The sequence below is a fragment of the Octopus sinensis genome, linkage group LG8 (genome assembly GCF_006345805.1).
Source record: "Octopus sinensis linkage group LG8, ASM634580v1, whole genome shotgun sequence".
In the NCBI taxonomy this organism is placed as follows: Eukaryota; Metazoa; Mollusca; class Cephalopoda; order Octopoda; family Octopodidae; genus Octopus; species Octopus sinensis.
In genome coordinates, this window is record NC_043004.1 from 32,296,038 (window position 1) to 32,309,313 (window position 13,276).

At 35.5% G+C, this 13,276-nt stretch overlaps 1 protein-coding gene across 2 annotated transcripts in view; it reads left to right on the forward strand.

The window, feature by feature from the left end:
* LOC115214939 (coiled-coil and C2 domain-containing protein 1-like) overlaps window positions 1-11,938 on the forward strand; it is a 54,259-nt gene extending 42,321 nt beyond the window's left edge. The window contains exons 25-29 of one of the 2 annotated variants that reach the window (XM_029784022.2): window positions 940-962; window positions 3,014-3,071; window positions 5,964-6,093; window positions 9,734-9,858; window positions 11,846-11,938. In XM_029784022.2, the coding sequence (XP_029639882.1) occupies window positions 940-962; window positions 3,014-3,071; window positions 5,964-6,093; window positions 9,734-9,858; window positions 11,846-11,881 (372 nt within the window). In that variant the 3' untranslated portion in view covers window positions 11,882-11,938. Of the gene's footprint in view, window positions 1-939; window positions 963-3,013; window positions 3,072-5,963; window positions 6,094-9,733; window positions 9,859-11,845 lie in introns of those variants that run through there. The other variant, XM_036505333.1, reaches the window with a different exon arrangement.
* Window positions 11,939-13,276: the final 1,338 nt, after the last annotated feature.

Consider the following 13,276-nt stretch of genomic DNA (forward strand, 5'->3'; position numbering starts at 1 on the left):
CATCTATTCATAGAGACCATGCCAAAACAGACAGCAGAGTTTGGTGTAGTGTTTTGACTTGCCAGTTCCTGTCAAATCATCTTACTCATGCCAGCATAGAAAATGGACAATAAATGATGATGGTGGTGGTGACGACTATTTTGAATTGGTGGCCTTGTACCAAAATTTTAAACAATTATTATTATTATTATTATTATTATTAGGGCAGTTAGCTGGCAGAATCATTACTGTGCTTGTCAAAATGCTTAGCAGCATTTCTTCTGGATTTTTATATTCGACTAAGATTTTTATATTCAGACTAAGAAACTCAGCCCACTGAAAAGGTCCCTGAATAAGGGTTGTTTAAGGAGGCTGAACAAAACACTTATGTTCCCAGAGGTGAATTATTCAAACCCCAAAGAATTCCTCTCAACACATGACTATGATGCTCCCCCACTACTTCTGCTCATGATCAGAGATGCACATATCAGCAACCAAGGTATATGCTCAACTGATCAAGCATGCTCAACAAGGGTCATGTAACTGACAAGCAAATCTAGTTTTGAGCAGAATATTTGTTGTAGCTCATCTTTTACGCCAAGACAAGACATATACATGATAACACTTTCAATCAGTTAAGATCAGAAGCCATGAGAGCCAGTGCCTGGTATTGCATCAGGGCATTTATTATTATTATTATTGGTGGCATTAGTATTATTATTAACACTCTCACTTCACTCAAATGTGACTTAGGGATTTGTTCATGCCACATTCCATAACAGTCAATAATATTTGTTACATCTTCTTTGACTTCTGGAAAATTATAATTAGATTTTAGACATGACATTTTAGTTTCAAATCTTGTAGCTTCCTCCCTGCAGAGCATACCTAGCATACTAGAAACATCTGTCAAATCACAATTTAGTTTTCAATCAAAGTTTCTTTTTTATTTCATTCCAGGCAACTGCCACTGTGAATCAGAAGTAAGTCAGTTTCATTTTCCTTCTGTTTTTTTTTTTCCTTTCAGTATAAATTCCAACTGGAAGTACAGTTAATTATTACATTTGTTGTGCACCTGAGTACTGTATACAATAAACTCATTATTGATATACAGTGGGAAGTCAAAAATTATCTGCACTCTCATCATATCATATCTTTATTATTGTCACACTTCTTTCTGCACAGGTGTGCTTATAGTTGGTACTATTGTGGTCACATGATCAAAGTTTGAGCCTGATCATGTCATTTTCCTTTCTGGTTTTACAGTGTAAGCATGGCCACTCCACTAGCAATGTGCACCAAAGAAGAACAAAGAGTAGTGATCCGATTTCTGTGGTTGAAAGGTGTGTTGGGTGCTGAAATTCATTGGAGGCTTTTAGCACAATACAGGGATGTCTGTCAACCTCCACAAATGACAAGAAGATTCAGCAAGCTCAAGAGATGGTAATGGTGAACAGGCGAGTAATCATTGATGAGGTAGCTCGTTCTCTGCAGATTAGTCATGGTTCTGCCTATCAAATCATTCACAATGAACTCGGTTTCCATAAAGACTGTGCAAGATGGGTGCCAAGAGAGCTTACTGCAGAGTACAAGCACAAACATCTTGAGGCCTGCCAATGTTTACTTGATCGCTACAACAATGAGGGTGAGGAATTCTTGAACAGAATAGTCACAGGAGCTGAAACGTGGGTCCATCATTATGTGGCAGAATCCAAAAGACAGAATATGGAGTGGAAGCATCCTGGTTTGCCAGGACAGTAAAAACAATACAAAATAAAAACAGAAAAAGACAGGACAAGGAGAATAACAGTAACACAAACAATGAGAGCTGTTCAGCCAGAACGAATGAGAAAATATTATGAACACTTTTTGACGACGGCAAGAGAGAGACACAGGAAAGCCATCCACACCTGAAGGAAGCCAGGTCAGAAAGACAGTAGCAGACCTCTCGTCATGAGTCAACGACGGGAGGGAGGAGGAGGAGCAAGAGAAAGGGAGAGAAAAAAAGGGAATGGTTGTAGAGAAAACCAGAAAGAATGAAGAATGAGAGAGAGAGGGACAGCAAGGATGAAGAAAAGGAAGCCAGAAAGAATGAAGGATGAGAGAGGGAGGGGGACAGAAAGGTTAAGAGTGCGCATCATTATTAATATTTTCTCATTCGTTCTGGCTTAACAGCCCTTAATGTTCGTGTTACTGTTATTCTCCTTGTCCTGTCTTTTACTGTTTTTATTTTGTATTGTTTTTACTATCCTGCTTTTGTTACCATTTTTACACCTCTGCAAAAAAAATCTCAAATTTTATTTAATTTGCTTTTTGCGGGAAGGACTGTTTCAATGAAGTCATGTCTTGCCTTTACCTTCGAAACGTGGAGTAGATGAAACAGAGGCAGCTGAAGAAGGGGAATTTTCCTTGTGTTGTATGTCTTGTACTCTATTTTTTCGTTGTTCAAGAAAAATGTCCATTTCCTTGGTTTTGTGTTTATGTTTTCGTTGTGTTCGGCGTTTTTTTGGTGTCCTGTACTCATATATGCATGTATATATACATGTAGGTGTAGGTACATACATATATGTATGTATATATGCATATGTTTTATCTATTAATTTGTTATTATATGACGGAACCCACGCATTCATTTCTAAGTAAGTTTCATCTATCTACATATATATATATATATATATATATATATATATATATATATATAATTATTATTATTATTATTATTTAATAGAAGCAACAGAGTGACACAAGGGCTAATTAGTATAAAATATGCATATACTCTATATTGAGTTCTATTTTTCCTGTTTGCCTCACCACACACACACACACACACACACACACACTCACTCACTCACTCACTCACCCAGTTGTATTTGTTGGTGTTCACAGTAGTTATTAATAATGTTGTAAGGGTGGGTAAGGTAGGAGGAAGTGTCATAATTGTCATTGATGTCATTACTATTGTTGTTGTTGTTAAAGAAGATACTCTCCATTTGTTCTCATTTATCTCTTTTTCTTTTCTTCCATTATTTCCCAGAAGCGGTACAGTATCCATGGAGGTTCTTAGGTTTGAAAAGCAACAACTCGATAAACAGGTATGTTTCCCCAATGTTTTGCATTTTAAAAGTATATATTATATATCACATGTCAGTTGTGATACCTATGCTGGTGGCACGTAAAAAGCACCATCCATACATGGCCGATGCCAGTGCCGCCTTGACTGGCTTCCATACCGGTGGCACGTAAAAAGCACCAACTGATCATCGCCGTTGCCAGCCTCCCCTGGTACCTGTGCCGGTGGTACATAAAAAAGCACCCACTACACTCATGGAGTGGTTGGTGTTAGGAAGGGCATCCAGCTGTAGAAACACTGCCAGATCAGATTGGAGCCGGGTGCAGCCTCTTGGCTTCCCAGACCCCAGCCGAACCGTCCAACCCATGCTAGCATGGAAAACGGATGTTAAACAATGATGATATATATGTGTGTGTGTGTATATATATATATATCATCATCATCATCGTTTAACGTCCGTTCTCCATGCTAGCATGGGTTGGACGGTTCGACTGGGGATCTGGGAAGCCAGAAGGCTGCACCAGGCTCTGGTCTTATCTGGCAATGTTTCTACAGCTGGATGCCCTTCCTAACGCCATATATATATATATATGTATATGTGTGTATATATATGTATATATATATATATATATATATATGTATATATCTATATCCATATGTATGTGTATGTATATATATATGTATATATATATATATATATATATATATATATGTATATATGAATGTGTGTATATATGTATGTGTTTATATATATGTATGTGTGTGTATATATATGTATATATGTATATATATATATGTGTGTGTGTGTACATATATATTTGTATATATATGTCTGTATATATATATGTATATATGTGTGTGTATATATATATGTATATATATGTGTGTTTATAGATATGTATGTGTATCATGATCATCATCATCGTTTAACGTCCGCTTTCCATGCTGGCATGGGTTGGACAGTTTGACTGAGGACTGGCGAACCAGATGGCTGCATCAGGCTCCAATCTGATCTGGCAGAGTTTCTACAGCTGGATGCCCTTTCTAATGCCAACCACTCAGAGTGTGTAATGGGTGCTTTTATGTGCCACCGGTACGAGGGCCATTCAGGCAGTACTGGCAACGGCCAAACTCAAATGGTGTTATTTACATGCCACCTACACAGGAGCCAGTCCAGTGGCACTGGCAATGACCTCACTCGAATGTTGGTTTTCATGTGCCACCGGCATAAGTGCCAGTAAGGCGACGCTGGTAACAATCATGCTCGAATGGTGCTTTTAATGTGCCACTGACACGGTAGCCAGTCAGTGGCCCTGGCAATGATCACACTTGGATGGTGCTCTTAGCACTCCACTAGCATGGATGCCAGTCATGCGGTGCTGTCATCGAATTTTTTTTTGATTTCACTTGCCTCAACAGGTCTTTGCAAGCAGAGTTTAGTGTCCAATGAAGGAAAGGTACACATAAGTGGGCTGGTTACACCACTGGTAGAGGTCACGGGTTATGGTTTCACTTGGTTTGCCAGGTCTTCTCAAGCACAGCATATTTCCAAAGGTCTTGGTCACTAGTCATTGCCTTGGTTAGGCCTAATGTTCGAAGGTCGTGCTTCACCACCTCATCCCAGATCTTCCTGAGTCTACCTCTTCTACAGGTTCCCTCAACCACTTGGGTGTGACTCCTTTTCACACAGCTATCCTCATCCATTCTTACCACATGACCATACCAGCGCATTTGTCTCTCTTGCACACCACATCTGATGCTTCTTAGGTCCAACTCTTCTCTCAAGGCACTTACACTCTGTCGAGTATGCACACTGACATTACTCATCCAGCAGGGTGTACTGGGTTCATTCCTTGCAAGCTTATGCATGTCCTCATGAGTCACGGCCCATGTTTCACTGCCATGTAGCATGGCTCTATGTATGTCTGTGTGTGTGTTTTTGTTTGTCTCCCCCACCATTGCTTGACAACTGATGTTGTTGTGTTTATGCCCCATAACTTAGTGGTTCAACAAAAGAGATTGTTAGATTGAGTACTGGGCTTACAAAGAATAAGTTTTGGGGCGATTTCTTTGACTAAAACCCTTTAAGGCAGTGCTCCAGCATGGTCACAGTCATATGACTGAAACAAGTAAAGGGATAAATGAATAAAAAATCACAAAATCAAATTCAGTGTGAAAAGTTACATTAGTATACCAAATTTGCAGGAGTAGGAGGTAAGAAAAGTCTTTACATTTACGTATCAAATGGAAAACATTATAAATTGCACCAAATAATATAAAAATCCATTCTCATCAAGAAGCTTATTCATGGAACAAGACATAGAATTAACAAAAATTGAAATAAAGGTATTCTATAGCTACTCAGCTATAGTGTATGTGTGTGTGTGTATATATATATATATATATATATATATATATATATATATATTTATAACAATAATGGTTTTGCAACAAGTTGCTTGACCACATACCGAAAATTTTAGAAATAGCAGCCAAAGGGCTACTATTTCCTTTTTCTACAAAAATATGTCTCCACAGACAACAATATTTGTAACTCACATATGGTAAAAAAAAAGGAAGAAAAATAATGAAATCAAACAGTCTTCGGTTAATTATGGACTTACGTTTCTGGATTAGAATCATAAGATTCATTTCCTTCATCGACATAATATTCCAATAAATAAATCTAGAAATGCTAGGAAAACTTGCCTCTTATATTTCCGACCAAGCGTCATCGGAACATATAAAAGCTAATCAGCATATTCACATTTATATAGACAAGTGGATTCGTATTTCCCTCCAAAAATACTGAAATACTACTGGGTGAAATTTGTTGATTTTATTAATTAATTATCTTTCACCCTATATCTGTAATATATATATATATATATTCACCATGTTTATTTGTTTACAGATCTCTCATCTAAGAGATAATTTGAACCAGTCCCAGTTACTAGCCCTCACCAACAAAAGTAAACTGTTACAAGAGAAATTACTGAGAGAACAGGAAAATTTCAAAACTAAAGGAGCAGACTATTGGAAGGGTAACTCTTCATCTTCTTTCTAATGTATTTTCATTGTTGAATATTGTTTGTCATTTTTGTTGTTCTCATCATTCTCATTTTGGTTGTTATTGTTATGCTTTGTTGTTTGTTTTGTATACACACACACAAGTCCAGCTGTTCTGTATACATATACTTCTACCTTTAATGTGTGTCACTACCTTTTGGCTCTACATACAAACATAAAGTCTAACACTCCTCAAGAGAGTTACCTGGGCATCTGAGAGAGTTTAAGTCCTGCATGCTCTTAGTACTATGGTTCCTGCGCATTGCCACACACCAACGCGACCTTATCTGATAACCTACAGGCAATTCCACTGCATCTCTTATGCATCCACAGCTTACACTTGATGCAGCAAATGGAATTACGTCCCACTCCCTTCTATTTACCAGCCGAAATGAGAGTCTTTTCTCCTTTCTTGCTTAGTTTTAGCTAAGTTGACTTTCTTGCTAATTTAGTTTTAGCTAAGTTAACTTAAGGCCCTTTGATTCCAGGTTTTGCTTCCAAACCTGGAACTTCTCCAATTCTGCTTCAGATACTGCAATAAGAACAAGAACATCAGCATATAGCTGTTCCCATGGGCATCCAGTTTTGAATTCATCTGTTATGGTCTGGAGAACTATGATGAATAAGAGTGGACTAAGGACTGATCCCTGGTGTACTCCAACTTGTATGTTAAATTCAACACTGTAAACAAGGCCAATTCTTATCTCACTGACAGCACTGTTGTACATAGCTTGAACAGCTCTAACAAGCTACTCCTATATTCCTTACAGACTACCAAGTAAGAGAGTGGGGAACCCTGTCGAAAGCTTTCTCCAGGTCAACAAAGGCTAAATACAATGGCTTACTTCTTGCCAAATACTTTTCTTGCAACTGTCTCACTATGAAAATGGCATCTGTGGTACTTCTCCCTGGAACAAAACCAAACTGCATCTCATCTAGTTTAATGCTGCTGGACTGGCCTGTGTAGGTGGCACATAAAAAACACCATTTGAGCGTGGCTGTTGCCAGTACCGCTTGACTGGCCCTCGGGCCGGTGGCACATAAAAGCACCCACTAACTCTCAGAGTGATTCGTGTTAGGAAGGCATCCAACCCATGCTAGCATGAAAAGTGGACGTTAAGCAATGATGATGATGATATATATATATATATATACTCTCACACACACACATATCTATTATATAAAATCCGTTCTGTCTGTCTGTGTGTGTGTCTTCGAGGATCTCGGCATCCTCCATCCGATTGCGCTCGAATTTGATTTGTAGATATCGATGGTATCAGGACATGTATAAGTCTTGAAAAAATTACAAAAATCGATTCTAGGTGAGAATGCAATCGATAAAGCCATGGGAGCATGCATTTGTATGCGCAAGTACATCAGCTGTTGTGATAAGTAGTATATATTTGTATATTTATATATAAATAATATATATTTATATATATATATAAGTATTATATATTTATATATATAAATAACTAATATATATGTGTGTGTGTGTGTATAAAATTAAGATTCGGTAGAATTAGATACTTAAATTGAGTCACCTTGCTAGTTCCGTATAATCTGCACACCCCAAGAATATTATTTATATATTGAATATCAAGACAATGTGTAGGGATATTTGTACCCAATATTCCTGTCATGTATGTTGACAATGCAACCCAGCTAAGTCAAGATATCTGCTCTTGGTAATTCAGATGTACTTTTTTTAAAGATGCTTTCTATAGTATTTCCAAAGTGCAGATTCCAAGTTAGGTGAGCAGAATATAAATAAGTAACAAATATTTGCAGGTGTCAATTCATTACGGCCATTTCAAGCGGATCCATTTAATTGATTAATGAAAACATTACATCATTTGAAAGAAACCGTTCTTGTCAGATGACTGCATAGACTTCAAACATAATGGATAAACCATTTTTTAACAAATTTACATCAGTAATGGAAACAAAAATATTTACATTGTTTCCTTTTGTTATATGTATGGCAGACAAAGTTTAGAAAATAATGCATACCTTGTTAAGCCTATTATAATTTAGAGAGTAACAGAGGAAATAGTGGGGAAGGGGGCACGATAGAAGGAATGGTGACAAGTTATATATATTTAGAAGACTTTTTGTAGCATATACTATAAATCTTTGAGTATAATCTGCATTTTTTCCCCAAATTTAAAGGTCAAAATCCCTAGTGCGTACTAAATACAAGGTTTAAAATGAAAAATATTTTCTAAGCAATGTCCGAGTCTCTATTTGCTGTCCGGCAATGTTTATTCGGACACATTTTGTGATGTCGGGCACGAAAATACCTTAAACTAAGCCTGAAAGCAATGAAGTCATAAAAGAATCATTCATAACTTGCAGTAAGCAACGTTTATTAAAAGAAAAGTATTCAGAACACAGAATAACATGTAACAAAAACAATTTGCAAACATATTTACATTCCCATATAATAGTTAAGAACGAGCTTGCTTCCTAGCTACATGGTTTTGGGTTCAGTCCCACTGCGTGGCACTTTGGGTAGGTGTCTTCCACTATAGCCCCGAGCCGACCAGAGCTTTGTGATTGAATTCGGTAGGTGGAAGTTACTGCCGTGTGTGTATGTGTGCGTATAGCTGCTCAGTGCCTCTCCAAAAGAGGGAGAGAGAGGGATCACCATTATTGTATTTAGTGTTTGTTCAACTAGGTACTGCTGGCTTAATTACACACGACTCAAGTTAGAGAAGGGATGCATATTATACACAAGGTTTAGGTTTTTCAGAGGTACAGCCCCTAAAAATCCCCTGCGTATTATACTCAAGGATTTACAGTAGTCTTCAACCATTTAGAATTAAATCCATTGTGAGTTGTCAACTGTATTCTAGTTAATGGTGATAACTCAATGTCAGACAATCTACTAGTCTCCCTAGGTATGCATTAATTTCTAAACTCACTCTACCACAGATATAATAAAAGGAAACAATGTAAATATTTTGGTTTCCATTATTGATGTAAATTTGTTAAAAAATGGTTTATCCTTTATGTTTGAAGTCTATGCAGTCACCTGACAAGCATGGTTTCTTTCAAATTGATGTAATGTTTACATTAATCAATTAAATAGAACCACTTGAAACAGCTGTAATGAATTGACACTTCTACATCTTTGTTATATATATATATATATATATACATACATACACACACACACATAGATAAATGTATGTGTATTTTTTTTTGTTTACAAATAACACAGAAAAATAAACAAACAGTTACCAGGGTAGCAAAAATTCACATAAATACCAAGGATGTAACAGCCTATGTATAAAGGTAGAAATTCCAGTGTTTAGCAAAATGTTTTTGTGTAACATAGATAAATAAATGGAGTTAAATGCCAGTGTTATTCAAATCCTTATACTTCTGTTGATGCATTTTGTCTCTCTTTTTTTTCCTGATGAGAAGATTGATTGCATTGTTTGTTTTACATCTTATTCCTTCTGGAATAATACCAATGTTTTCTTTGAAACATGTTGGAGGTATAAAGATTTGAATAACACCTGTGTTTAGCTCCATATATATATATATATATATATATATATATATTTAACATATACTCACATAAATCTATATTGTGTTATGTTACAGCCTATATTGCACACATAGAGAATGACATGAAATCTTATGCTGTCGAAGCTCAAGTTTTAGCCAAGAGAGGAGACATACAGAAGGCACATGTTATGATGACAAAGAAGAAACTTGTTGAGAAAGAGGTAAGTTTAGATATGTTTTTAACTGTGAATTATATTTATTTTTACACCAGCTACAGAACACGTCCGGGTGGTTTGTGTGTACTCTTATGATTTTCATTCCACCACCACTTACCACTGGAAATTCTCTCTTCTTAGGACTGTCACTATCAATGTTGTTGTGATGAAAAGTAGACCTGATGAGATCATAGAGGTTTAGAATAAAGGCAAGCAGATATATGCAAGGGATAGGATGGAAAGGAGCCCCAAGTAGACTCCTCATGGTCAAAGAACTCAGCTGCAAATTCTTTTGAGTGAGTAACAGCTGGGGTGCAGGGAGTAGACATTTTGTTAGTAGAGAAATGGAGAGATAAATTAATGAGGTTGTCAGAGTATGTGACAGTATAATTAAGCTTAGACTAGTCATAGGCAGCATAGCAACATTAATTGCCTCTGTATATGAACAACAATCATGACTAACTGAGAAGCGAATGGACCATTTCTGTAAGAACCTAACTTGGTAACAGATGACAGTGACCTTGTGATTATGGTTGATGACTTTAATAGGTATGTAAGCTAACACTATAATGACTACTTCATTATACAGGGTGGCTTATGGATATGGTGCGTGGAATGTGGAGATATCAAAGTCTTTGGAGTTCTGTGATGCAAACATTTGTAACACAAATTGCAGTAAATTGGTTTGCCATCGAGTTGCCTACAAATCAGGTGAACACATAAAGTAGATAGACTAAATGTTCCTTGACCCCAGGTTATGAGTTCAAATCCTATTGATGTTGAATTACTATTTTGTTTTTATTGTGAGCTAATAAAATCAACACCAGTAATATAATAGGGCCATTTAAAATTACTATATTGCAGTTAGGCTGCTGTGGAATTTGATCTTGCATCTAAATAAAAAAAAAATAGCAAAAGATAATGATAGTAATTTCTAACTTTAGAAGAATGCTATGGATTTTGGTTGGGAAGTGTAGTTGATTGAATTGACCACTCATCACACTTGACTGGAATTAATTTTTTTCAACTCCAGAAAGATGAAAGTTAAAGTTAACTCCAACATGATTTGAACTCTAAACATTAAGGAATATAATTAAACAGTAGTGCAAAATATTTTGCTCTTAATTCTCTTATCCACCACCTTAAACCTGTGCCAAGCAAGGTACATGACAGTGATCAGGCCACAATTGTCTTAGATATGCCTGTTCAAATTGACAAAGAAATCAAAGCTAATTTCCCAGACATAATAATCAAGGATTGTAAAAATAAACATCTGCTTACTAATAGATATTGACAGTTTATCCACTTCTTTTTGGGCAGTATTTTGGTCAGAAGGGGCTGCAAAATACAAAGATCTTGAAATTGAAGTATTCAAGATGTGGGCTATGAAGGTAAAAACAATACCGTAATAAGTAAATAATACTGTAAAACAGTAATAAGTGGAGTTGTGTGTATGATGAAAAAAAAATGTAAGAACAAAAATGTAGAAGCTATACCTGGACCCTCAATACTACACACTGTCCAAAAAATAGCTCTGCTAGCAACATCCAATGCAAGACACTATCAATTCAATAGCACAACCCAAATAATCCACAAACATAAGACACATTCTATGTAGTAAATAGCTAATAAAATAAATAACCTCCACAACTTCCATTACACATACAGCTTACAATACAAACACTAATACAACAAAAGTTTCAAACTAAATCCTATAAGATGACTCAAGTTAAGCCTCATAACAAAAGACCCAAGCCAAGCCCCATAACAAAACAAACTGATGCAATACAGTACTGGGAAGAGTCTGCACCCCTTCAACACCAACAAAACAAGAACACACAAAGCTTCACCCACCTCAGAAACACAGATATGTAGCAGGTGGTGTGGTAGAATTTGCCTGAAACTATCAAATATTGAATAATAACAATAATAATTGTAATGATGATAATAATAATAATAATAATAATAATGGTATAATTTTTCTCTTTTTCAGATTGCTGCTCTAAAAAGTCGTATCCCTGGCGTTTAGCTGTGATTTCAAACAACTGTTGTTATATAAACAGTGATAACTACATTAATTGATGACTTGCACTTTATATATCAGCTTCTGGAGCTAGCTACTGATACTCACACACACACACACACATATACACATATACATATACATATATACACATACATGCATGCAAGTGTGCATGTATGTATAATATATATATGTATAATATATATATATATATATATATATATATATATATATAATATATATATATAATATATATATATGTATATATATATATATATATATATATATAGATATATAAGATATAATTATTATTTGATATATATATATATATATATATATATATATATATAAGATATATATATATATCTTACCTGTGTATTTCCACATAAATATCTAATTTAATATTATATATTTTCTTAGTTTCCTGTTGTTGTTTTTAGTTGAATTATTTTTATCATTATTATTTTAACTTCAGTTATGTTGGATTTTATGTTAAACCCTCATTCACTCTATCACCTATCCACCCATGATAAAGTGAGGTCGTGGTGATGGTGGTAATGGTGTGGGGTTAATAACTAATAAAATATACTAACATTAACTCCATTAAACGAATTTCTGTTAAAACGAAGGGGAAAAAATCACACAAAAAACTCAGAATCACACCTTTGCACCTTCTTTTAACAGAGAACTATTTTTTGATATTTTCAAATATCACCACATGAAGACATCTTGAGAGCTATTTAATAGGCTGCTTTAGTTTCCTTTTTAATTTGCATTATTGTTATTATTATTATTATTATTATTATTATAAAGGTGGCAAGCTGACAAAATCATTAATATGCTGGGGAAAATGTTTCGTGGTATTTCATCTGTCTTTACATCCTGAGTTCAAATTCTGCCAAGGTTGACTTTACCTTTCATCCTTTCGGGGTCGATAAAATAAGTACCAGTTGAGTATGGGGGTCTATGTAATCTTATCCCCTCTCCCAGGATTTTTGACCATATACTAAAATTTGATATCATTATTATTATTAATTTCTTTCCTTTGTTTTTTATGCACAATTGCTAGTCTCATGGCAAGAGAAAGTAAGTTATGAATTACTTTCCAATGCTTGAACTGCCTCTTTCCATACTGCTTTGGAAGAATCATTACAGCCTTGGACAAAATACCATGTAGTATCTCTTCCAGATCTAGACATACTGATTTCAAATTGCACCATGATCAACTTTTTGAGATTGTTAAAATAAAGTGTTAGTCAAGTACTAGCTCCTGGGGTCAATGGCATTGACTAAGCGCTTTCTTAAAAACTGCTAGCCTTGATGCCTATATCAGAAACTAATATTATTTTCAGGGTCAATAAAATAAATACCAGTTAGGTGGTGGTGGAGTGTTTGATGTAA